General features: G+C 39.6%; 1 protein-coding gene across 1 annotated transcript; it reads left to right on the forward strand.

The window, feature by feature from the left end:
- Positions 1-1,960: 1,960 nt before the first annotated feature.
- On the forward strand, positions 1,961-25,537 carry EMB (embigin). The gene is made up of 11 exons (XM_075078649.1): positions 1,961-2,366; positions 7,410-7,496; positions 9,556-9,645; positions 10,934-11,017; positions 13,291-13,465; positions 14,682-14,770; positions 18,237-18,364; positions 19,525-19,807; positions 20,653-20,686; positions 22,643-22,716; positions 23,831-25,537. The coding sequence occupies exons 1-10, from the start codon at positions 2,282-2,284 to the stop codon at positions 22,698-22,700; spliced, it is 1,113 nt and encodes a 370-aa protein (XP_074934750.1). The 5' UTR covers positions 1,961-2,281; the 3' UTR covers positions 22,701-22,716; positions 23,831-25,537.
- Positions 25,538-26,266: the final 729 nt, after the last annotated feature.

Below are 26,266 nucleotides of genomic sequence, written 5' to 3' on the forward strand. Positions count from 1 at the left end.
ACCATTAGCAGATGACAAGCCCTAAAGAGGAGTTGAGAAGGAAACCTGCAAAGGCATTCATCATGTCTTGAGATTGCTTTGATGCTCTACCCAGGATGACCTGGTGGGAAAGACAGTCAGTTCTATTCAGGACATAATGTAAAATCACTCAGCACAAATCATCTCCATCAGAACCTCTACAACCTCCTCTGCGCATGAACTGATAAAGCTACAGCTAGGTCCTAGTGCAGACTGTCCTAGCAGCTCCATTCCTGCCAGCTAGCAGAGTTTAGCCATAGCCTTTTACATAGACTTGCCCCACACCAACCCACCCATGTGGTTTCCAGGTGGGTAGAATCTGACTTGCCTAAAGGTGCTGCATACCCTGCTGCTGAATCAGGTGAACATCAGGTTTTGTTTCACCCCTTTCCAGGAAGAGCTAACTGGAACTACAAAACAGCCTCTTCATATTTTAAGGCAGTCACATACCCTTTTTTTTCCCTCCCCCTGCCCCTCGAGATAAGTCTCTTTGAGGCCTAACTGGTTCAGATAAAACAGCTTTCAAGCTCCAGCCAATTTTTTTTTTTTTCCCATTAAATGCTGAATATCTGCCATTCCTAAATGGCATTATCTCAATTGGATTTTCTCTCTGAAACCCATCACTCTGTTGTGGCAGGCTGACAGATTAGCAAAACTCTGGGTGTTCAAATTTCTCCTTAAAGCACACTGATACTGTCTATCAAACCACTCCACAGAACTATAGGTTGTATCTCAATTTCAGAAGCAGTGGATTTACAGCTGTATAGGCATCAGTGTACACTGACTACTCATACATATGACTCCCTACTTTTTGTACATGAGCCAAACAACATTAAGGCTGGAGCACAGAAGGCTCCATCCCATTGCTCCAAGTGTATGAAAGGTGTTCATTCTTTCAACACCAGAAAATGCTCCTACCTACCCAAGGTCCCATTTAGCCAGCAGGAATCCTGACTCTTCCTGTGAGATGCAGCAAGGGCTTAAGAAAACAATCCTGTTCCCAGTCTTTTCCCATTAGTTATAGTAATTGGGAGATTTAATGATGGAAATTTTGACCTGAAGGACACTGTACTGGAGGACAAGGATGGCAGCATAAACACATGCAATGCTGGAAAATCACCACACAGGGCATTTGGCTTATTCCTGCTCTGCATAAACTCCTACAGCTCCACCAGCACAAAAGAGCTAAGATGATGTAAAGGCAGTGACCTTTCTGCATTATTTTTACAAGCCTTACACACAATTAAACTTTTGCATTAGCTGAAGTAACCATATCTAGATAGGAGAGACAAAGCAGCAAGCACCCCATCATGGAGACTCTCCTTCAGAGAATGCCACCCTGCCAGATTTTATGCTGCAATACCCAAATTCAGTTATTAAGTAACAAACAGAAATGCACATATACTACATATAGGAATGGTTTTACTATCTAGGTACGTATATAGATTGTAACAGTCTAAGCAATTAAATTGTGATTTTAAAGCACCAAGCACTACTCAAAAGTCCTGAGGTGTTTGTGAGAAATGGTGCTCCCCGGGCATGGCTGCCCAAGCCAAGAGATTTAGAGAGATGTGAAAAGCCACAGCTCTCGTACAGTATAACCCAGCTGCCCTGGAGCCACTGACCCTCAAAGCTGGGCTCTCCAGAAGATCATCAGCCAAAGGGCAGAGAGAGGCTGCGCTCTGCCCCAGGCAGCCTCCTCTAGGCAAACCCTACCGAGGCCGCCTGCCTCGGAGGGCTGCTCGGGCTGAGACAGCCCCGCGGCAGCAGCCGCTTGTGCCCCGAAAAAAGAAACAAGGCGCCGCGTCCGGCCCCGCTGACAGCGCGTCCGCTTCCAGCTGCCGGCAGCGCGGCGGCGGCGGCCGCACCGGCCAAGGCCGCCGCCGATTAGCCAGCGGTGCGCACCCACGCCCGCCCTCCGCCCCACCCCATAAAGGCCGCCGGGGCAGCGCTAGCTGCCGGCGGTAGCATGTCCTCCTCGTGAGGAGGAGTGGTGGTCTGTCGGTCCGGCCGGCACTCCCCGCCTGCAGCGGCTCCCCGGCCTTTTTTTTTTTTTTCTTCTACTGGCCGTCACCTTACGTTAGCCCTGTTCGTAGATTTGGGGCCGCTTTGCTTTGTTTTCGATCCCTGTTGTAGCAGCCGTCTCTCTCGCAAGAGCCGATCCGGCCCGCTGGAGGCTTCCCCGGCAGCTGCCCGTGGGCGGCGCCGAGCGGAGCGGAGCCGAGCCAGCCGCGGCGGGGAGCGGTAGTGCGGCGTGGGTACCATGCCTGCCGCCCGCTCCGGGAAGCGCCCGGGGCAGCTGGTGCTGCTCTGCCTCTGCCTCAGCCTCTCGGGCGGGAGCCCCACAGGTAAACTCTCCCTCCGCTCGCGGGCTGCGCCGGGCGGCTGTCACACCGCCCCCCGCGTCGGGGTGGTCTGGGGCGGTGGGGGCCGGGGCGTTGCGGCGGAGCAAAGGTCCTCCGGGCCCCGGAGCATCCCCCCGGCTCACCGCGCGGGAGGCGCTGGCCCGCCAAGGCGGCTGTCTCTCCGCCCTGCCTGTACAAATGGCTGAGGTGCTTCCTGTCCTTGGCGGCCCCGACCCTCCCCGGGGTCGCAGCTCCCCATGCTGCCTCCCCATGGGTGCTCCTTCGTGTTTAGCTTCAAAAAAAGCGTCTGGGTTTCTCGTAGGCCTGCTGGAAGGTAGGGCTCCCTCGGCCGCTTCCCTCTGAGCGCTCGGCGGCCCGGAGCCTCGCCTCGCCTCGCCTCCCCGCCCGTGCCGGCCGCGGGGCAGCAGGTGCGCGGCTGCGGTGCTGAGCCGCCTCCCGTGGCGCCCAGTCCTGCGGTCTGACACCATCTCCCGCTCTCTGCCCCACAGACGGGAGGATGTATTAGTTCACAGGTGCAGGACTTCGAAGGTCGAGGCTTATGCGCTATCCTTATCAAGTAAAGCATGACTTAAGTCCTGAAAAAAACTAAATTAGCAAGTTAAGTTACTAAAATATCAGTATCCTTAGCAGGTTGTGAGGAATGTTCCTTGGAGGATTTTATAATATCTTTTTAAATGTAACATTTTTAAATCCACGGGGGAGGAGGGATTTGAGCCTTCTGTGCCCTTTTCTTCCACTAGTGGTTTTCAGCAGTGCAGGAGAAGGCCAGCCACTTCTAAGGAAACAGGAGCTCATTTCTAAAACTAGAAGAGTTCTGTTGTTACTCCCTGTTTTTGAAGCATTGCAGAGTAGTACAGAATGGTAACAGAAGGAAATATCAGGTTGCTGGTGTCAGCTGTGCAAGATGTAATTGTTTGAGCATGTCTTCCCAAGGCCAAAAGTTCTGTCGATACATGTATGTGAACATTATTGCTGTGGCTTTAATTAACCAATCAATGGTTTAGCTGTGTTTTTAGTATGTTGTATGTAAGTAGTTACATGTTTGTGCGTGCCCCTGTTGGCCTTCCTCACGCTGAGAAAAGCAATACTGCTCCCTGTGTGATGATAACTTCTGTAAAATTTGTAGTAGTTTCACCTAATGTGAAAGGACAGAAAATGTGTTTTGCAGTTCTCAAGGCTTGTATAAAATACATATATTTATGTATGCACACAGAGGAATACATGCTTTGTAGTTCTTAAAGCTTCATTAAAACAAACACATGTATGTACACTCACACATGTTGAAATCCTTTCTAACAATTAATTTCATTGCTCAAAAAGTTTCGTGACTGTAAATGGCCTGAATATGAGTCACATTAAGGCAGGTTAGCCACATGTTATTTATTTTTGATCACTATTTCTGCTGGAAACTGTACCTAATGATGGTCAAAGCAATTCTAAGTTTATGTAAAGCCATCAGTAAAATTATGTCTTAATCTAAAAACAAAAAAAACCACACACCAAAAAACCCCTGTTTCTGTTTCCAAAATTTTCACAAATCTAACATCTTCCTAAAGTGGTGGATGTTTTGTCTGTTTTTCAGCAGACATCAGAAATGAGCCACCTTTAGTACCCTTTATCTGTATACAGTGAGGCTGTTGTTTGTCAGGCTTTTAATAAGTGCTTTCGTATTTGTATGAACTAGGTAGGGAGGCTTCATACTGTGATTTCTGATGATTTAAGCATGAGGAAGAGTATTTTACTCTTCCACTGGTTGATAACAAAATGTGCAAAAACTTTGTCAAACACAGGTAGTATCAGCACGGGGGTACTATCAGCACAGGTGCAGCAAAGGGAAGTTCATGCTCCCTTGGAGGGAGGAGAACTAAAACGGCCTTCTAGTGAAGTGCAGAAAGAGTACGTGTTCTGGAGATGTGGGTGTTCAGCAGATTTGTTCAATCAAAACAAATGCCTGCAGTAAAAGCAACTGGGGGGAGTACTAGCTGCACAAGGACTGAGTTGCAGAAGGGTGCACAGCCTTCTGGAGTTGCACAGCCTTCTGGAGTTGGTCACGCAGATACCACAAGAGGCCTCCTAGATTTTTTTTTTTTTAGATAAGTAGTTTAAGGAGAGTTCTTAAGTTACTTTTGTCTTTTAGTCTTGTAACTGTTTAGTTAATCGTTTTGAAAAACTTAAACCATCACTTTAGTTCTTTATTGAATTGAGGGTAATTTCTAATTGTTGTGACTCTGTTGTTAAGTTTGCAGTTTCATTTGGTTGTCATTGTGGTTGCCTAATTTTGTTGCAGCATGTGCTGCCAGATTACATCAGGAAAAGCAAATGCACCACATCTCGTCTACCAACTTGTATGAGTAGAGGATACACCTAATTTCTTACAGGCTTTGCTTCCAGGTTGGATTTTTCTGGTTTACCCTGTGGGAAGGGCTTCTGTCAGGGCATTTGGAAGTCTTTCATGTGGACCCCCTGGTACCTCCAGAGAGCTCAGGCTGCAGCTTTTCCCTTTTCTAGGGGCACTAGGAGGTTCTGGTGGCTGGTTTTGGATGCTACTGAATGCTTGTACACTTGCACAAAGTAGAATATGGATATTAAATTAATTGACATTAATTTAATATCATTAGTTTAATGTTTTATTTAACAAATGTTATACCAACCTTTTCCTATTCAGCCACTTTTCTGGCTGAAAAAAAAGAGGAAATAGATTTTAAAGTCTGAAATTGCTCTGGTGGTGACATCCATACTTTATCCCCCAAATAGTGGCAACAGTAGGGAACAGAGGTAAGGTAGAAAAATAAATTAATGACCTCATACACTCATCTACTCCTTTCTGCATAGAGATCAGGGCAACAAGGACTCGGCAAGCTACCACACTATTGATTAAATCTAATGCAAATCAATTATAGGCTGAGATGTGCAGCCATGACTCAATAGTTTGAGAAGTTATTCTGTTTGACTTGCTTACATCACTGCGTGGCTTGATGACACTAATTATGCAGTGCTGGGTCACCTTTGTCTCTGATGCTATGCAGCAGGTCTATTGGAGCACAAGAGTGGTGCAATGTTGTCCCTGTGCTATGTAGTTTGACATATGGACATATAAAAGCCAAGATGTGGAAGCAGTGATGACTAGAAATAACACTACTTGACTGTTTTCACTTGCTATGTGAATCAAGGAAGAAAGCCAAGGTGAGAACCCTATTAGTATGCAAACCATGTTGCAGGTTATCTGGCTTCCTTGCAGAGAGGTAACAGAGCTGCTGTGCAGCTTGCCACTGGCACCTTCTAAATTTATCATCTTTGGGGATTTTAATTACTGTGCAGGTGATGCATCTACTAAGCTGACACAGTCAGGTGATCCATGACATCCTTAGAACGGCTCAAGATGCTGCAGATATAAAAATTCATGGACATTTCTTCAACCTTACTATGAGTATCAGAAGCATAATAGCTCTCCCTGCTCTCAGCACCTCTGTCAAGCAAAGAATAAGAATCAGTGTTCTTGCTGGCTGGGTCATAAGCCAGCAGATACTCAGACAGCAGATTTCTTGAGTTCTTTACTTGGGTGAAGGGCTGGGAGGGAACATGTGTCTGTGGGACCAGTGAACTGGTATGAAAAAGTATGAGAAATGAAGAGCCTGTTGTTAAGAACCACTAATGTTTAATTTCTTAATCATATCCTTTCGCTGTCTTGTTTTACTCTTGATCCAGACTGGTTGAAGTATGATGGGCGGATTGAGAAAGCAGATGGTGCAAACTGGGCATGACTCTGACATAGTCTGGAGTAACTGTGTGCTAGAGGTGCCAGTGGGAGAGTCTGTAGGTTGTCTGTGCCTGTAGTGCTGAAATGGGGTAGGAGTGTTAGTAGTGTTGTTCACTTGTAGGAACTGGCAAGGTGCTGACTTTACCTTCTGCTGAAGGCACAGAGTTCTCAACAAGTTTGAACACACTTAAAGTATAATGCAGCTTTTCACTTTTCATTTGTGCTTGCTGCTGTCTTGGATGTCCAGCAGAGCTTGTTACCCCTCCCAGACTTTAATTACACCTGCAGAACACGTCATTTTTTTTTTTTCCCCCTGTGTAACTACTGGCCAAATCACTTAAAAGCCACTATTGTGGGATTGCCTGAGCCTGAGGAAGAGTGCATCCTGCTGCTATGGCAAAATATGTCCTGGAACACCTAAGCACATGAAAAAACAGGGTTTATTTTGTGCAAACTAGTTCTGTCACCCAAATGTGGGAACAGAAAGGAAGGAGCAAACATCTTCATTTTTATAAAACATCTAGGGACAGTGAGTTCTTAATAGAGTGACACACCAGTGTGTTCAGACTAAGCAAGTCTTCTGCTTCTTCCCCTGCTGTCCTTTCTTCAGTCAAGAAAACAAAACAAAACCCGAGAGTCTTGCCTGGCTTTTACAAAAATGGTGTTACAGGAGCAGAATCAGATTTGCAGTATCCTTAAGGAAAATGGAAATAGTTATTAGCATTACTTGGTGAAGTCTGTTTGACAGAGATGCCTTTTGTTTTGCTCACCAAGGTGATAATAGAAGGCAAAGAGGTTGTTCACTGCATCTCTAAACAGGGTATATAATATTGTAACAAGGTTTTTATTCTATTGGTGAGTCTGCTAATCTATGTTTAAAAATAATCAACTAGTGTCAGTGTCATAGGCTGTGGTGGTCTAAGCCCACAAACAAGGCAGGGTTTGAATACAGGTTAAAAAGTTTATTGGTCTGTTGGAATGTTTTGAAGAATGGTTCTGCCTGACTATTAGCTAACTACAAGAGAAGATCTGTATACAGAAATTACAGGTCAAATACTGCCTCTCTTTAATCTTTTCTTGCCTAAAGTAAACTAAAGAACTAATAAGTAAGTTTTGCACATTTTCTCTGGATATGCTCAGAACTTGGGAAAATGGAGGTAGTAGGCTGAGGTGAGGAGGTTCTGTCTGAAATCTTTTCATGAGCTAGAGACTTCTAACCCAGTTCCACAGACAGAATAAAGTTTCTTTAAACCCTTTTTTCTTTTTAGATCCAGCTGCGACAACACAAGATGCCAGTCAGTCTCAGGCAAACTCTTTGACCAAGACCCAAGCTGGACTTAATGAGTCATCTTCTGGTAATTCTTTTATTTCAGTACACATAAAGCTATAATAACTTTTCCTAGTGATCCTAGGTTACCATGTAGAGTGTACATTTTCATACTAAATAAGTCTTTTGAAATAAGATTGTGACTTTTCATAAGAAATAGAAGTAAATATATTATCTAGCCCTTTTAAAGCCACTGCAAGAGCTTAAGTGTCATAGGCATCTCAAAGACTGGGGAGAAAGCTATCCAACTGTCAGTTGCACGATCTTTTGCCCGTATGTGTATATGCCATAAAAGCAGGCAATGACCTTGGAGAGGGGACAATTTCAAAACTAGAACCATTGCGGGAGGTTCTGTTCTAGCACTTACACCTGATAATTTATGTGAGGAGTCCTCTTGTATTAGTGAGAGGTACAATAATGCCCTTGCATCGTTGTGCCTGCTAGTGTCATCTGTCTATTTTTTAAATTATGGATGTGTCAAACCCTTCTTTTGTCCCACAGTTCATTCACTGTATTCTCGACCCTAATTGTGGTTTAGATAGGGAGCAGAGAATAACTTCCAGGCAGAAGAAGAAACTGATTATTGTTGATTCCCATATCTCATTTCTCTGTAAGCACTAGAGCAGCAGGAATTCAGTGGTGGACCAAAGCTCACTTTGATTAATTTACCTGGTCTTTATCTTCAGAGCTTTTTAGCACAGTGTGTGTGAGAACGAGGACTCCAGTAGCTAGTAGATTCAAATAATGCTTTCCATACATAAACACACATATATGAATGAGTTAAAATACACGAAGTATTTTGTATAATGTAGCCTCACCTGACTATTTTCATTTGCTATGTGAATTGAGGAAGGAAGTTAGTATGAGGATCCTGTTAGTGTGCAAGACATTTTAAAGGTTGTCTGATCTTTTGTGGATAGATAAGTACAATATGAACAGGCACTGGTGCCTTCTGAATCTATCATTATGGGGGATTTTGGTAACAAACCAGGTGATGTGTGTGCTAGACTGACATAAACTCAGGCGATCCATGACAACCGTGGTGTGCTGTCAAGGTGTTTGCATACTTAGAGGAAGATTGTCCAGAATGCTTTCAGCCTTCACGTGTTATTTTGGGGTAAACATTTGGACTAGATTGTTTCTCTGTCAGGCAGAGATCAAGGCTTGTGCTCTTTTCTAGGGGAAAAGGACTTACTGTCTAGTACTAGGAGACAGCTTCATAAATGTTTTTGCTTAAAAAGCCATTTTGGACTAGTAGTTGAGAGTGGCAACAGTGTATTGTCAACAACCACCAAATGAACTAGCCTGAAGCTCAGTTCTTCTACATCATCCACCTTAATATACAGGATTATTGTTACTTAAACTGGTTGAAGCATGAGGGAAGGTATGAAATGGCAGATGGAACTAGCCAGGCAAAAGGATGATTGCCTGTGGCATAGCATTCCTTGTGTTGTAAGCTGGCATGTTGATAAAGAAAAACAGAATGGGCCAACAACTTGGGAGGCATGTGGTACATCTGCTTACACTTGTTTGGAGACCTTTAGAGGCAAACCACGAGCAGGGACCTCCTTCAGCCCAACCAGCTACTCTTAACTGTAGGGGAGAGGTGTGTGTTTAAGAACTTTACCTCAAAGTTCAGTACTTTATGCAGGAAAAGAGAAGGGTATTAATTCTGAGATGATCTAGGCTTTCAGAGATACTATTTCTACTACACAGTGATCAACTCTACAAACCAGTGCTTCTCTCTGTGGGAAGACTGAAGCTGTAGTCCAATTTCCTCTATTTTCCCAACTGTGAGTGGGAACCTTTTGAATCCATGAGCAGGAGAGATTATGAAACCCCTTTCTTCTACAAAAACTGGAATAACTTTCTCCTATAATGCTGTATGATTAGGCAGATTCAATCAGTAACTACTGTTTATATATTCCTGAAATGCATTGTAAAATAACTGACAATAAAATTACTTTGCAAGCATGTCGAATGTGGCTTAAAACATTTAGTGTATTTTATCCACCATGGGCAGAGTTCATCACTAAATCAAAAGAAAATTAACTTTTTTGTAACAGGTTTGTGTTTTCACTTTTCAGAGCCCATGATAACTACGCAAACTGTCAACTGGCGAAGTCAGGGAAGCCCTGCAAATAATTCAACTTGTGGACATAATGTATCTACACCTGGTAAAAGCAATCATATGTTGTCTTCTACTTAAATTGTTAAATTTTGGTTACCCTAAGGTTCTACCTTGATATTTTTCAGTCAAGTAGTTACAGAGAATTTATATATTCGATAATTACCGAGGCAAACAGTTTGATGTTTAAAGCTGCATAGAAAGTAACTGTGGATACTGAAAAAATGGAAGTTGCTATAACTTAATTGAATTGACCTTTCCTTTAAGCACAATTTTAATATCTTCTCCCACAGTGTATGTCAGTTTAGGAACCTGTATTCAAACAGTACAATACTAATGAAACAATTATGTGTCTAGATGTGGAACGGTGATGTTTCCTTAGCTGGGCTACATCCATTGTTAAAGCTGTAGCTTATTCATTTCCTTTCTTCTTCTGTTCTTGAAATACACAGAGCATGAAAGCAAATATAGTGGTGTAACAGGCTGTATATGCTTACAGTTGCCTGCCTAACAGCTGTATCAAGTGTTGCAGAGCTTTGTAAAGGTAGTCTCTGAACAGTACGCTATTCATAGCCCTACAGAAAAGGGTTTTTGCTGGCCGTGTTAAACCTTTTAAATGTATTTTTCCCTCACAGAAGGCAAGGAGTATATTTTAGTCAGGCAGATGATGGTCAATATTGATATTCTTTGTATGTGGAAGGAAATTCCGTGCAGTATAACAGGAGTTCTGTGGAGCAATGTGGGACTCTGACAATGTTCCAGTGGAGCACAGGGTCTTTTTGCCCCTGCATTCATTAGAGCTGCATCTAGATTAGATAGTCTGCCTCTGGCTTTCTGGATGTGTTGTTAAATTGTAGTGGCTTTGGGAATAGCAGTGTTGTGTCCTTCTGTTTCTTCTTTTTATTTTTCTAATCTTATTACTTTTCCCAGCTCTACTTAAACATTTATGTAGTCCTATACAGTTCAAGGACCCCCTGTAAGCTCTAGGAAAAGCCACATGTATAGGTGACTCTTTGAATCAAGCTGTGAAATAGATAGTTACGACCTCTTCGGAGTACTGATGTTCACAATTACAACATCATATTAAAGTTAGAAACAATCTTCTAAAACGGTATAGTTACGGTAACGGTGGCCACACAACACTGCTACCTTAAGATTCTGGCTGTTAACACACAAAGTATATGAAAGGATCTCCATAGGAGTCAGCATTTGGCAAAGTCTTTTTATCCCCCAAGATTACTGTAAGAAACAATTGCAGTACCATATTGACACTCTGCTGTGCGATTACTTTTGTAGGATCATAACACATCACTTTGCTTCCCCCACAACCTTGTTAGGTCCAGACCTTGCCACACCAGAGTTAAAGCAGGGAACCAAAGTGTCTAATGTCACTTTTGTGGAGTATGAAGTGCTTCTACCTGGTGAGTGTGTTATTTTCTCTTCCAATTATGTTACATTAAATGGCTATGATTACTCAAAATCTTTTGTACAAGTTGTAGAAGTATCTAGGATGGCAACTTCTTGGTAAGAAGCTTACAATGAGCAAGCGATGAGCTCTGTAAAAGAAAAGATGAATAAATTTGTTGTACTATTCAGTTTTGTGTTCAGGTAACTATTTTGCAGTGGAGAATGAGATTATTACTTTTTAAAATTAAAATGAGAAGTAAAACCAACTCATAGCTATCTGTTTCCCCAAATGAATTCAAGTGACAATTTCTTTACACTAGTGAATCCACTTGGAGAGACAAGGTAAGCAAGAGTAGTTGTTAACCAGCGGGAGTTAGTCAGCTTTGCAGCATCACAGGAGTTAAAGCATGGAGAAAAGGCAAAAAGCCTCTTCCTAAAGTAGATGTGAAGTTCCCAGTTGCCAAATAAGCATTAAGAACTAATTTCCTGGACAACTGGAGAAACTGATCTAACTGAAATATCTCTCAATTGGAGTTTTGAGACCAGTTAGAACTCCTTTGCAAAGTACTGGTATGATACTTCGAGGGCATAATTGCACAGCATTTACGCTATATTTTCTTCTAGCGGAAAACTTATGGTAGTGTCTGTTTCTTGTCTTGGTACATGTACACTTGGTACAGAGATGCCCCAGATATCAGTCTTGCCTAGTGGTTAATCTTAACAGCGTAGGGTTTTCAGGTTCCATTTTTATAAAGTGTGGATTTATTTTAAAAATAATCTCAAAAGGTATGGATTTGGTTTTTAGCCAGTGTAATTAATCTGACTGTAAAACTTTCCTAACTGGGAAGCCAATTCCATTTGCAAAATTACTTTGATCGTAAACAACCTCTGCAAGGTGAGTTATGCTTGGCTTATTTGAGTGTAATGGCTCTAATAAACGAGTTGCAGTAACTGACTTTTCATAGCTCTGCTATGAAAGACTAAGGTGTTGCACCTCTAAGTTTAACTCCAGTTCAACAGATCTGTAATATTTTGGCTGAGACTTGGAGATCTGGGTGTGCTGTTCTGTAGGCTGTAAATGTCTCTGCCAGACCCAGTAAAGCTCAAATATTCTATGGGAGTATCCAGTGCTTTTGCTTCAGCCAGACTTCACTGCTTCTTAGGTATGACTTGCATTGCTAAGTCAGTGAGCTGTATGTTAAAACTGCCTTTTCTCTCAGAAATAATTTTAGCTCTGAAATACAGCTGCACTTTTTTGACTATCAAGTACTACATGGTAGGTCTAGGATTGAGGTGAGGCCTGGAATGGATTCAGATTGACTAACTGCAGCTCTGTATAGGAGGTGTGAATTAAAAGGCCAGTTATGAAATAAAATATCAGTGCTGAAAGATACCAAGTCAGACATGTTTTTTAAATGAGGCTGTTTGTATGGATCGGAGAGGATATCTGCTGTTGAAACCTACTTTTTGTGTATGCTCATCTGATGGTTATGGAGTTTATTAAAAGCAAAAAAGTATCAGGTTCTTCTACTGTATTGGAGTGTTTTTCACACTGTATTTCTACTGTCTTCCCACTAGGAAAGCTAAGGCAGCCATAAATCCTTTTGAAGATTATTTGGCTTGAAGTTGAGTAGCTGTAGTATGAAAGACCAGATCCAGCAATGTTAAGGTTGTGAATTTTATCATCAGCTTCACTAGTAACAGGACATTACCTTTAATCTCACAGTATAATAAAAATCTACAACTGGCTAAAACCTGGATGGTTATAGATATTTACAAGTCTAACTCTTTTTGATATTATTAATATAATTTTTTATATGCTTACTAATATTTTAAATCCAATAAATCCTGCTTTTTTTAATACCAGATGTGAAGTCAAAAAGGAAGTTTAGATGGCGAGCAGACTTTGTTCCCTTTGAGAGCTAGCTACTTAATATATTTTGGTATGGGTTAAATTGCGTAGAAGTGTAAGTCTATCTTGCTTTCAGTGAAACGAAGATCTATGTTTCTATATTGGAGCTCTCTAGGAAGTTTGCCTACAGAATGGAGTGACTGTCACTTTTGCAATGGATGTGTAGCATAACTCAATTACGGCTTAGGAAAACTACTGTCAAATGATGATTGTCTGATTTTGCAGGTTTTCTTACCTTGGAACAACAGGGTAATAAACAGCAGCACACTGTATCTACCTGTAATCTGGCATATGTAAAACACAATCTTTGAATGTCTTATTCCCACAAGAATGAAGAAACATGCTTTTCATAAAAAATTTTTAACTTCCCTTTAGGTGTTTCTGGTACTTCCATTGAAAAAAATATCCCTTTGGACAGTGCATCCAGAATTGAACTTTCATGCAGATTGGACAATAAGTATTCACATTTGAAAAGTTTTCAAGTGACTTGGAAGAGGGGAAATGAAACAATCAGACACATCAATAAAACTGAAAACAGCTGGAGCATCCAGTAAGTAGCATTCTTTATTTTGACTTGTGGGTTCAAAGGAGTTACCACATGCATGTACAGTGCTCAACAGTAGTCATGTATATATTAGAAAAGAGCCAAATGCGGTGATTTAACATGTTGATTATGGGCATATATTAAGCTGCAGGAAAGGGTAAAAGGTTGCAGTTATCTCAAGCCTGGAGAAGGAGCTTCTGCTCTTCCTCTAGTGTTGGAAAAACAAGGTTTATTCAAGACAAGAACATAGAATAAGGACAATTCCTTGAGGTCCAGTAATTCTTTTCAGCAAGTGAAGTAGTAGTCACAGTCTGAGAGTATAGAAAAAGAAATTGAGGTATTTTAGCATTCTTTTTTCCACCTCAGTGCTACTTTGCAGAAGTCTGAAAGGTATCAATGCCTTTTTTGTTCATAGCTAGCAAAAGAGAGAAGACATTACTTCTACAGTAGAGATGTTTTGGATTCTTTAAAGGTTTTGTTAACTTTTTCAAACGTCTACAGTGACTCAAGAAATGTAGAAAATTTTCTTGAATTCATACAATTTACTGTTGGATTTTAAAAATGTTTAAATTGGCTAATTTTAACCAGGTAGTCTCCAGGTGACTTCTGCATTGTTTTAGCTTCTTAACATCAATAATATTTATATAAAATGTCTGTGATAAAAAATGTGATGAGGATGTATTGGCACTTCTACTCCATGTACACAAATACAACAATGTAAATCTTTTTTCCAAGTGCATGTGAAATGTATAGTCTGCCAGCAGAGAAGATGCTGGACTTCATTAGATGACTGCTTTTTAAAACTGTTCTGTGTGGAGCTACGCTAGCCATTGCCTGACTGGCTTTAGAAAGAGCAAACCATTTAAATAATCTCTTCTGAAGTCCTGTAGACTGTATGCTATATAGTTAATGTGGTGAACCCATGTCTAATTTGGGAACCTGTATGTCATACTGCTTGAAGATGTTTGGCCTTCTCTGAGCAGCAAGGGTGAAAATGATGTTTATGTTCCTAGGTGTGCTTGTGCTCTTCTGATTTCTTAAAAATGCCATGCTGTTTCTATACTGCACTAAACCTGAATCCTAGTGCTTCGGTGATGTATGTTCTCTGCTCCACTACTAATCTCTGCTGGTTTCTTTAAAACGTTAATTAGCAGTCACTGATGGTTGTAGGATGAAATAAAATAAAGGCAAAAAAGTAAATTGGTAAAACTTTTTTTTGAAGATTGATGGTCTTGGATAGCAGTAAGCTGGGAAGTTACAGTTGTACTCTGAAAGGTGAAGAAGAAATCAGCGCTGTGTTTCATTTACAAGGCAAGTTATTTTAAATTTTGCTTCACTTGACCTGTATTAATATGGTTTCTGGATCATATGGAAATTGCAACTTAATTTGGTAAGGAGTGAGTGATATGGTCAAGCTAAGTGAGACTTGCTATCAAAGGCATTTCTATAGCATGGAGGGAAGAAGAACTTTGAAGGAAAACTAAAAGCCTTTTTAGCAAAATTTGCTAACAAAAAAAAAAGCCTACTTTTTCCTAAATGAGTAACTGATTTCCCCTTCCCTCTCCATCCCTGCAGCAGGAGTGAGTACTCATCACTTTCTGGGGAGTGGGAAGAAAGTATGGGGTCTCCGATAAATTATTAAAAAGCAGAGCCAGTGACTTGAAAGTTTGGCCTGAGATTTGCTGTTTGAAGAGGAGCAATAATTGGCAGAATGGAGACAGGTTTTTGAACAAATTCAGTTGTATTTCTGAAACACCAAGTTATTGCCGTAGTGCATTTTTCATTCTACGTAACATAAGAACAGTTCTTATATTAAAAGTTAGTGTGCTTCACTGAGCAAATGATCACCCTTTCTTCTATTCTATGTTCTCTTCTCCAATAATATTGCCCTGGACAGTAGTAGGTGAAATCCAGTTGAATGGAAGACATGTGGAAATGAAACAAATACAGGCTGCTGAGATCTGATGAGAGCTATTCCCTTCTCTATTCGCACCATCCAAATTTTGCCAAGAGCAAGGCAAGCATTTGATCTGTGACAACTCCACAGTCTGTGATATATAAGAAGGGTTCTTCCCGAACTCGGGCTCCTAAAAATCCTAACTCTTCAAATAACTACCCTAACTCCATCTGAACTAACCAGCAGGGCTTTGTAATTCTCAGTGCTGCAAGATGCCTTTGTTCAGTGGGATATCTGGTCGTATGACTTGAGGAAACTCTCTCACATATGTTTAAGTCTTGAACAGTAATGTTGATATCTGCTTTCGAACTTGCAATACTGAAGAAAGACAAAATTATAGTTTATTCAGACTGTTTAATCTCTAAAAATGTTTATATATTTTTCCTGTCAACATGTGGATAAGGTTTAGTGGAATGGCTACCCATGTCTTTTTAGATTAAAAAAGTCAAAGGAGACCTTATTCTTCCAAAAGTATGCAATAACTATTTCAGTGAGGGCAGGAATGTATCAACAGGGAAGTCGTCTTTTCCAGAACAGTGCTTAGGACTGGCTGATTTATTACAAGAAGATGGGAGAATTGCTTCATAATGGTTGAATGCTGCCACTTCTGATGCCATAAAAAGTACTGGCTTGAGACTTTGCAAGATTAATGGAGGAGTGAAGAAAATGGGGAAAAAGAAGTCCTTGAATCTTCCGGTCAATAATGCAGAGAGAACAATTCTTGAACTGAAAGATGAGTAATGTGTTGGTATAGACTCAGTGGCTAAAGTCATCACTGCTGTAACTAACTGCAGTAGCATTTCCACTAGGCCGTTAGTCACTATTGGATGTGTTGCCTGTCCTCGCCTTCCCCCTGCTGCTGGCTTGGCAAAGCCCTGCAGATTTTGAGGAGTTGAGGCTTTACCCAGGTCTGCAGAAACTACAGCATTTCGAGAGATGCTTATAGGAAGTTCAAATTGTTAAACATGGAGACCATTCACAGGTGTCTTAGAATGGTGTGAAGTTATATTCAAGGGTACAGTAGATTAATTTTTGTTTGCGCTTTGAGGGATGCTTAAGCAGCTGTCCAGGTACATACAGTATAAAACAACTGTGGTCTTAAACATGTGTGGAAATCTGATTGGTGTTAATGCTGGTGTGGTCACCTGTCTGTTCATCTCTTCCAATAGTTCGGGTTTTTGTGCAGCAGCAGTGTTTTGTTACCAAATTCTGTGCCATTTATTTCCAAAAATATGTGGGACAAAGCATATTATTTCCTTGCACACATTCAAGGATTAACCACTTTGTTACAGAGCCAGATCCCAGAACTCATGATGGATATTAATTTCCTTAATCATGGCTAATGTGGTAAAGGTATTGCTGGTATGCTTATCAGTGGCAAAGCACAGCTATCAGTGTGCTAAATCTTTTTGACCACCACATAAATCTGTCATGCTGCTTAGAAGGGTTTATTTTGTTTTCACATGTTCTATTCTTTTTCCAACCTGCTTTTGTTTTTTTCTCTTCTAAAAATTGCAAAGGAAGTGGCAGCAGTTGTTAGTAAAGTTGTCCCTTTTACTAAGAGCAGTAAAGATACTCTGCCACTGCTCTTTAAAGAGATAGTGTTCAATGGTTAAAACAAATACATATGGAATGAGAAGACTTCATTAGTAATGAGGCTGGATTGATGTATGGTGCAGCAAATTCTGAGTTGTAAGCAGTGTTATTAACAAATTCATTTCAAATATATTTCTGGAATGGAAATTTTTAAGTTTGAATACTCATGAGAAGTGTACTTTTTGGGACAATTAATTTTGCTCAGCCAGTCAGCAAGGGGAGGGAACAAGAGCAATCTTAGTTTATATCAAATTGTTCCATCATAACTGCTGAAAGCAAGTTCTTGGCCTGTTTAGTCCTGTGTGACCAATATAATTTAAATGGTGTGCTGGGTCAAGATAAAGCAATGAAATTTGAAGTAAAATTTAAATGGATCTGAGGAAAACGTGCTAGTAAACATCCTTATAAAGAGGGAAAGAAGGGGGAAGGGGAAATACATACTCCATCATAATATATTTGCTCAGCTGTAACTATATCTGTACGATGCCTCAATATATTCAACAGCTTTATTGAGGTTTTTGCTCTTGGAAGGCTCTGGGGCATCTGGAGTCATGATGGCTGGGACAAGTAGCTCTAAAGTTATAACCTGATGTCTTGTTTCTTGTGGCCGTGTTCTGTCCTTGGCAAGATTGGACCAAAAGTCCTCGTTACTGGCATGCACCCACAAGTCATTACCTCAGCTTAGAAAATGCTTTTGTAACTACAGAGCTCCCTCAAACTGCAGTTATGTCTTAATTACAGAAAAGTTCTCTGCATGCACAGCTTGCCAGATACCATTATGTGGTAGCATTATGGCTGGAAAAGATCTCTTCAGTTTTTGCAGACTGAGCAAAATTGCAGGAATAGTGTGTTTGTTTGTAGTGTACTAGAACTGAAGCGTGTAGCTCACAGCTGTCAAGGAAGGGAAAGAGGAAATGGGCAAGGGTAGAAATCAATCTGATTATCGCTTGGTTTTCAGTATTAATTGGCAACATTTAAGATCACACAGCAACTGAGAGCAGGATTCCTGTAGTCTTCTGTGCAAATTCTGTGTATGGAGTATCAGCCTGAAATGACTCTTCATTTAGATCATGTCATGGATAGTAGAATCATCTGTGTTTATGGGAAAAGAAAATGATTGGACTACTATAAATATGTATAGTATAAATATATTTTATCTTTTTGTAATACTGTAATCAAAACCTGTATGTCTTACTTGATGAACTTTTCCCTATTTGTTTTTAGTGCCGAAAATTGAAGCAAAAGACAAACCCATTGTCAGTTATGAAGGAGATGCAGCTGTACTGATTTGTAAAAGTTGTGGCTATACTCCCATTGCTTGGACTTGGTACATGACCAATGGAAGCGAACAGGTAAGGTTTCCATCTGTTAGCCAAGCAAAACAATGAGACAAAGTGCAGACACTTTGTAAAGTACATAACTTTTCACTCAAGCGCTATAAATTGCATTTCCATTAGAGTTAATGTAAATCTCTGCACATGGAAAATAATATGTGATACTTAGAAGTATTCATTATTACAGGGATGTAGTTTTTGTTCTGGTTTGTATGATGTTTCTTTTCAAAAAACTCCTTGTCCTACTCCTAGAGCCCAAATAAGAGTAAAACAAATCAGATGAGTCTTGAGATACTTGCCTTTACTATATTGATGATGGCTACATTGCTCAAATCTTACTACTTGATACTGAAAAAATCTTACCATAGCAGCACACTCTTTTAAAGATATGTAAGGTAAGGTATTAGAGGCTTGAGGGAGAACAGGAGCATGTCCCTTCTCTTCCTCCTCCTCCAGCTACATGTACTTCTGTGTTTTCCAGCCTGTATGACTTCTCTGGGGCACTGAACCTGAAGAAGGTTATCCCATGGTGGAGAATGTTGTGCCACTTGATTCTGAAGGAGCTGAAATCTTAATTTCAGCTCCTGCCTTAAAGGCTGTGAGGAAAAAATCCTGCTCAGCATTTTTCCTCATTCACATACCTGCCTTTCAGGACTCCCCCCTTAGCCTTGGAAGCATAGCCACTTTGTTCTAGTCCTTTTCTGGGGGCAGCACTGTCAACTGAGAGGAGGTAAATAGATCTGTCTCCTGTATACTGCTGGAGAGTAGCATTGAATTGTAAGACTGTCAACATAATATTCCCAGTGAAGCAGCATTCTCAGCTCAACTTCCTTGAAAGCGTATGCTGTGCAGTGATGAAACCTGGCCATGAGGTCCTGACAGCTGAAGAGTAAATACAGTCAAGGGTACCTTTCATCTGATCTTAAATCCACTAAAATGGGTCAGACAGCTTGCTCATTAAAAGTGCATAATTTCCTTAACTGAATGTAAAAGGAACCAGGGTGGTCAGCTAAGGTAAATCTTTCCCCTGGAAGTGGGCTAAACATGGTTCACAAATGCCGCTTGTTCTTAACTCATTTTACCTCTCTCTATAGAGCTATCTGTTAGTAATAGAAATAATTTGATTAAATACTTTCTCATTGCATTAATAAGACTTGTAATGTATTCTTTATTTTCAGATTGTCATTAATGACTCTTTGCTGGCAGACAAGTATGTAATTAATAGAATGTCTGCCAATGTAACCCATCTGAAGATACTGAAGCTTGCCAAGGAAAATGATGGTGTATATTGGTGTGAAGCTGCTTTTGAACTAGGGAAAAGTAAAGGAAAGCTGGAGCTTAAAGTTCTATCCCTCATGGTGCCTCTCAAACCCTTTCTAGCAATTGTGGCTGAAGTTGGGCTTTTAGTAACTGTTGTTTTCCTTTATGAGATGTATTCGAAAAAGAAAGAGAAACGTGCAGGTAAGTCTTTTTATGGTCTCTTCTAGCTTTCCATTGAAACTGCAGCCAAAAGTAGAAAGCTATGACCCCATAGCACTTCATACATGAAGTTCAGTGTGATTTTTCACGTCTGTATTTTGATAAAATACTTTCTTCTACGACATTGCATTGTTATAGATTTTTAAATGTCTTCCATGAGTCTAGAACTCAGGTACAAAATGCTTTCAATAAGCAATACTTTCTCATAAAGGGTTTGATACAGTCCTTTTTTTCTCCCTCACAAGACAAAAGAATTTAGAGGCTATACTGTTTTGGGGAATGCTTAGGAATGGAAGCAACTGTCAGTAGTCTTGATGGGAGAAACTTCTGTCAACAAATTCAGTAAGAAGGAAAAATGCATTAAAACAGAATACACTAATGTTGGTTGCTGAACCTTAGGCACACACAGGTGAGCAAAGCAAGATGTGCAAGATGAAACAGAAGTGACCTGTATATAAAATCTATGTATATATGCCTGTTACACATATACAGTATTATAGTTATGCATATATGTATTTATATATACATATATATTTTATTTAATACATAACACAATGTGTATTAATCAGTTTAATGAAACTTGTTCAAAGTAAGTTTTTGACAAACATGCAGGTAATCCAGTCCAAACCATTCTGTGATTCTGTGTGTGATTCTGTAATTCCATTGAATAGAGGAAGAGGAGAATTTGAATTACAAATTCAAGAAAACTAATAAAATGAAAAAATAAGATTGTTTTGCATACACATACAGCAAATAATATAATTAACAAAGAATAGAAAAGTTCTGTTTAAATTGAGACCTTATATAATCCTTTTTCTGTTATGCAGAAGATGGAAGAGAATTTGACCAAGTTGAGCAACTGTAAGTAAAGAATTTGTATGGTTAAATATTTGCTCTTTTGCATATTACTGTGTTGTATAAAACTATACCTTGTTGTTGACCTGATTGCTAAGGGTTAATGATGAATGTGAAAGTACAGTTTATTCCTTTCCTTAAGACTTCCTAATTCGAGTGTGCAGAATGCTGTTTTCTACCTGGCACTTAATTTTGGTGTTTAAAAAAATCTCACTTTTTTGTGAGAGTACTGTGTGTCCTCATTATAAACTCATTCTAAAAGGCTTATAACTATGAGGAAAATCCCTTTCAGGTGGAAATTTTACAGAGGAGACTTTGAATTTTTTCTCGTATGTACTTTTTTTGTCCATATTAACGTACATTTTTCTCACTTGTGTGTGGTCAAAGCCCTGACTCTCCTATGTAAGCCTGTAGTTGCTGGGGTGTTGGGAGCTGGTGGTGTTGGCTGCTTTGGTGGTATTTCTGACTTCTCAGGGGCGGCCTCCCAGTGGGCGGATGGTTTGGGCTCCCTGGGCACAGGAATGGCTGGACTACTGGAGCCAAAGGAGCAGATGTAGGCACTTCTGTTGCTGTCCTGCTGCTTGAGGGTTGGTGCTCCCGTGCTGGCTACCCCCTCCTTAGGATGATGCATTTCTAAAGTCTTGCTTGCTAAAATAAGCTATTCTTATCTCCCACTGCCCATCCTTTGAAGCCAGTTGCTTCATTTAGCCTGTTAACTTTCCTTTTGTTTTAAGATGCAGTCTAGCGGTTCCTTTTTTGGATGTATCCAGTCTACTCCAGTTTTCTTCCCCTCAGTTCTTTTTCTCCTCCCATATTTATCTCCCTTTTTTGTCCCTCTGAGTAGTGCTGTCTTTCCCTTTTTGAATTTCTTGCTGCAGTGACCTTCTTTATTTCCCTGTGTTGTATTCACTTCCCTATTCCTTTTTCCAATGCTAGCTGAAAATATATTTTAGTGCTTTCCCCTTACCTCAACAGCTTTAAAGCTGTAATTCAATTATAGTATAAAGTGGGGATATGTCTTGGGAATATAGTATGCTATTATAATGCCGAGTGAGTGTTTGGGGATATGTCTTGGGTTGAAAATTGAATAATTGCACTTATTGCACAGGTCTGCTTCTTAAACATGCTGAAACTGTATTACAATAGGACTGTAACACAGTATAGCACACTGAAATAATGTTTTCATGAGTGGTGAGATGTGGGGTGTGGTTTTGATCAGCTGCTTGATACTTTGGAGTCCTATCTTAGATAAACACACAAGGAAAACCTATTAAACCATGTACTTCTTGCCTGATTTAAATAACTGAAAGTTATTTCAACTACTGGCTGTTCAGAAGATTTGTGTAGCAGAGAGAATGGCTCCAAAGGGAACTTCTCTGCTCTATTATGTTAAGTGATGACTAATATACAGCTGACCTTGGTTGAGGCTATAATTAAAACATCACATCCAAAAATATTTTAGGTGAGAGGCTAGTAATTCAGAAACAGAATTTTTTAGCAAGACAATAGATAATTTAAGTCCTGATTGTTCCTTCTGGAGTACCTATAACTATATGGTGTTGGTCACAATCACATGGACGTTTCAGCCCATGTTCTGAGGGTGTTGAGCTGCATATTGCTTGCGTATTTGAGCTTTCACTTTATATACCAATCCTATACACTGAATGAAATGACATTACAACAGTAACTTCTGGGAGTACTATCACAGTTATAACTTCTGCCCGGAACTTTGTGGGATTTCTGAAAGCGATTGAGTTGTCTTTACTACTTGGCTGAAGTAGTATGGTATATAGCATTGTAGATGTATAGCGTTAGTATTTTGGTTGCTTAAGTGTTGTTTAATATTTTTTTTCTTACAACTTCACATACTAAAAGAGAAAAATAAAATACATTTTAGATGTACTCTGTGATTGGATTGTGGGACTGGAATGAGTTTTAGAACTGAACTTCTCTTTCTTACAGTAAATCAGAAGAAAGCAATGGTCTGGAAAACAGTAATGCTAGGCAGAGAAGAATTTAATCTGGTTCCTAAAAAGGTAGGTAAGAGATGAAACAGAGACCAGAGTTTACTTTTTCTCTTGAGCAGCCTAATACAAGGACAAAGAAATTCGCTGTGCTATCCCAGTCTTTTTTTTTGATGTGGGGAAGAACATAGTAATAGAACTGTTTTTTTAGATAAAACAATGTTTAGTCATTTATGATGTAATATCAGCAAGAAAGTGAGTTAAACCTTTTAATTTAATGCTGTCACCATTGTGGTTTAACAGTTTGGTTCACCCATGCAGTCCTTAAAAAAGGAACCAGATTAACCTACTTAATCGCACAGCTACTGATGCAGCATTTCTGTAAATGCCAGGGTAGGTGCTGAGATGCAAAAAATTGCTGTTCTTTTGGCTGTATTTTGGGTGTCGAGTGAGTTTATGAAGGAAGGATGTGAGTGTAATAGCAAGCGTGGAATGGGACAGTACTAGAAGTAGGAGACAAGGGGCTATAGGAGCCTAGGAAAGAAGATGGAGCTTAGTAGATGGTGACTGAAGGGATTAGTGGTAGAAGGAAGCAGAGGATATGTAGCCCTGTGGAACCTATATAATGAACTTTGCTGATTCTCTACCCTCTTTACAGTCTAATTACAGCTGCTTCTACTTATGCCAGCTGGAAATGCTTGTCAGGATGGTCTGTCAGCTGAGACCCATCCTGTACACACTAGCTATTTCCCCTTGTTAGTTGTCATCTGCATCTGGCACCCCAATCTCTCATCTCAAGATAAGGTGCGAGTGACTTTTCATTCATGTCACTGCTGGTACTCTGTTTCCTCATCACAAGCCATCGACCTGGAGGAAGATTGTTCCCATACTGTTTGTTTTAAAGAACAGAAAAAGCAAGTGACAAGTAAAGCTCATATAAAGAGTAACATATCAGAAAACAAGGATTTATCCCGTACTGGATCTAAGGTCCCATTCTTGTAAAGGCCTTTTGGCACATGACACTTAGTGAATTACTAAGGGTTCAGATTTGCAAATTGGACTGCTCAAAAAAAATTTTAAACTTCATTCTAGTTTACATTTTGTTTGCAAATAAATATGGGAAAATATTAACAGCAAAATAATAAAATTGATGTTAAAAGGAAATTTTTATTCTTTTTTAATTCAGGAGATTTAAGACAACAGAAGTGGAAATCATCCTGAAGTTACAGAAGATGTATGTGGCTATGCCTTTTTAACATCCACTATGCTTCTAAATAAACTCCTCTACACCTGAGAGAAATGAGATGCTTTTAAGATATCTGTGAAACGGCTCATTTGATACAGCCGATAATGTATTCTGCATTTAGACCTTTGTCTGTCACATTGCTCGTCATTTTACTACTAAAAGGTAGTTTTTACCTGATCAGACTTCCTGTATTATGACTGATGTGTTTGATTTTTTTTATGTCCTAAATCGGAACTAACCTTGCATTCACTGAAGGAACAGGGTTATATAGAATGGGCCTATTATCTAAGTGTTATAAAGCTGGACTTGTAAGATCAAAAAAGTGTTTCCACCAAAGGAAATGCCTTTTACTTGCAGATAAAGCAGATGTGATACAGCCATTTTTACCAAAGAAATGGTCAAAGGGAAGTCTTTGTCATGATTTAAATGAAAAATTAACAGTTTCACAGTTTGCTCTGAACAGTAGAAGTATTCATTCTACCTTTCCTTAGCTTCATTTAAATGAGAAAGCAATAGTAGGTACATTCTGAATACTTAGGATACGAATTTTCTTAAGATGTTCTGCCATATGTCTGTGCGCCTATACTGTAATTTTAAATAGGCTAAACCCTTAAATACTCTACAGCTTAAATATTTCAGAGCAGATAAAAGAAGAAAATGGGATGCAGTGCCACACCAGAATACAACCACAAATGTAAGGAATTATTTCAGAAATTGCCACAGGGTCTGAGTGCTGCAAAACCAGTTTTGCAATTATAATTTCTGGAGAACTCAGAAGTTTCACAAATATACGGTTCCTGTTGTACATCCTGTCTGGTTGGTACTCCTACTTCTTGCAGCATACAGCATTGTTCCTCAAACTCACATCAGAGCATAGAGAAGGTATTGAGCAGCTAAAATTTTCAGGGTAATAGGTTAAAGCAACATCAATGCTGCTAGTTCTCTTGTACATAAAATTGTGACACTGCTGTTATGACTTACAATATTCCTTTAGAAGAGCTAGTTGCCAGAATTTAAAATATCTAAAATATTTAAAAACCATTTAGTTAGATTATGCATTCAGGAATTGAAAATTGTGCAGCTAATAGAAAAACAGTTGATTGCATTAGTTGCCTTTGCTTGCTGATCCAAAAGAAAAATAACTTCCATTTTAAGAAAGGGAAAAGTAAAATCTTTGAAGGAGTTTCATCTCTCAAAAAAGTATAAGGAAAAGATAGGCAGCATTTGTGAACACTCTAGGGAAGCAAAAGGAAAAAAATCTGAACAGAATTTCCTCAAAATGGTCATTTCTTAGAACACAGATAAAGGAATACAGAAAAATAAAAGGTAAAGTGGATTTAAATCCCTTTATTTTTTCTACTTTACTGTTCTTGTGAGTTGGAAAAGATTAGAAAAGTCTAGCACTGGCTGTTTGTTTGGAGATGGGACAAAACTCAGTTTGATCCATGCTTTTTTGGTTTTCATAGTTATTTTGCAGCTTTAACAACTACAAGTTAAAACCCAAATAAAAAACAATGGGAAGTATATTAAGCATTAAGTGATTGACTGTAAGGGCTTAACACTGATAAAGATTTCCCTTGCTAAGATACTGTGTTTATTGTATTTTGCCTTGGAGTTTCTATGCACTATAAAAACCAGAATGCATTTACAGGTTTTGTATGAGGTTATCATTGGTACAACAGCATTTTTGTTATAGCAAGTAAATGTTTGCAGTTTGAAAATATTTTCTTCTGTATATTGTTTGAAACATAAAGTGTTATTTTTTGTAGAAAACATTTTTTGTAGGAAATCCAGTAGTAAAAATGTAAGCTTACTCATAGATCTAAGAATTAGATTCTGAGTAATGTAGAATCAATCTTTTGCAACAAAAAGGAGGCTAGGTACTACATGAAAAAAAGCCTTTTAATCTGAAATGGTAACAACTTATATCTACCTTCACTGAGCATTCCTACCTGATCTTGAGATTGTAGTATGAAGTCTTAGCCATCATAGGCAAATTATGTAAATAGATACTTCTTTTTTTTGGTGTTGGCAAACAAGAGCTGCACTGAAGGCAGGCAGGAACTGGACAACCTGGATTAAGCATGGATTGTAGATCTATGATGTGTTCCTCCTATCAGGACTGGATAGTTTGGTTATTGGCTGCTGTAATTGTAGTTTTGTCTTGATCTGCCTCTAGTATGTTCTGCCTGCCATGTCTGCAAGGGGTTTGGTGTTTGTTTATTTTTAGATTGGCAAGTAGTCTTTTCTTCTTGGTAAGTAGTTCTACTCCTCATGTCTGCCAAGGTTCAAACCTCCTTGGGTTTGCCTACAGAGGGGACTAATATATAATATTAAATGATAACTATTAACTAATGGGCATAATTAATGGCCATA

Source organism: Phalacrocorax aristotelis, chromosome Z (assembly GCF_949628215.1).
Source record: "Phalacrocorax aristotelis chromosome Z, bGulAri2.1, whole genome shotgun sequence".
Classification (NCBI taxonomy): domain Eukaryota; kingdom Metazoa; phylum Chordata; class Aves; order Suliformes; family Phalacrocoracidae; genus Phalacrocorax; species Phalacrocorax aristotelis.

What these genes read in the sequence shown, in the direction of transcription:
- EMB (XM_075078649.1), top strand. Translation starts at nt 2,282, where the DNA reads ATGCCTGCCGCCCGCTCCGGGAAGCGCCCGGGGCAGCTGGTGCTGCTC. An exon ending in CTCGGGCGGGAGCCCCACAG is followed by an intron (nt 2,367 to 7,409) that starts GTAAACTCTCCC and finishes TTTTCTTTTTAG; the next exon opens with ATCCAGCTGCGACAACACAA. An exon ending in AAAGAAAGAGAAACGTGCAG is followed by an intron (nt 19,808 to 20,652) that starts GTAAGTCTTTTT and finishes TCTGTTATGCAG; the next exon opens with AAGATGGAAGAGAATTTGAC.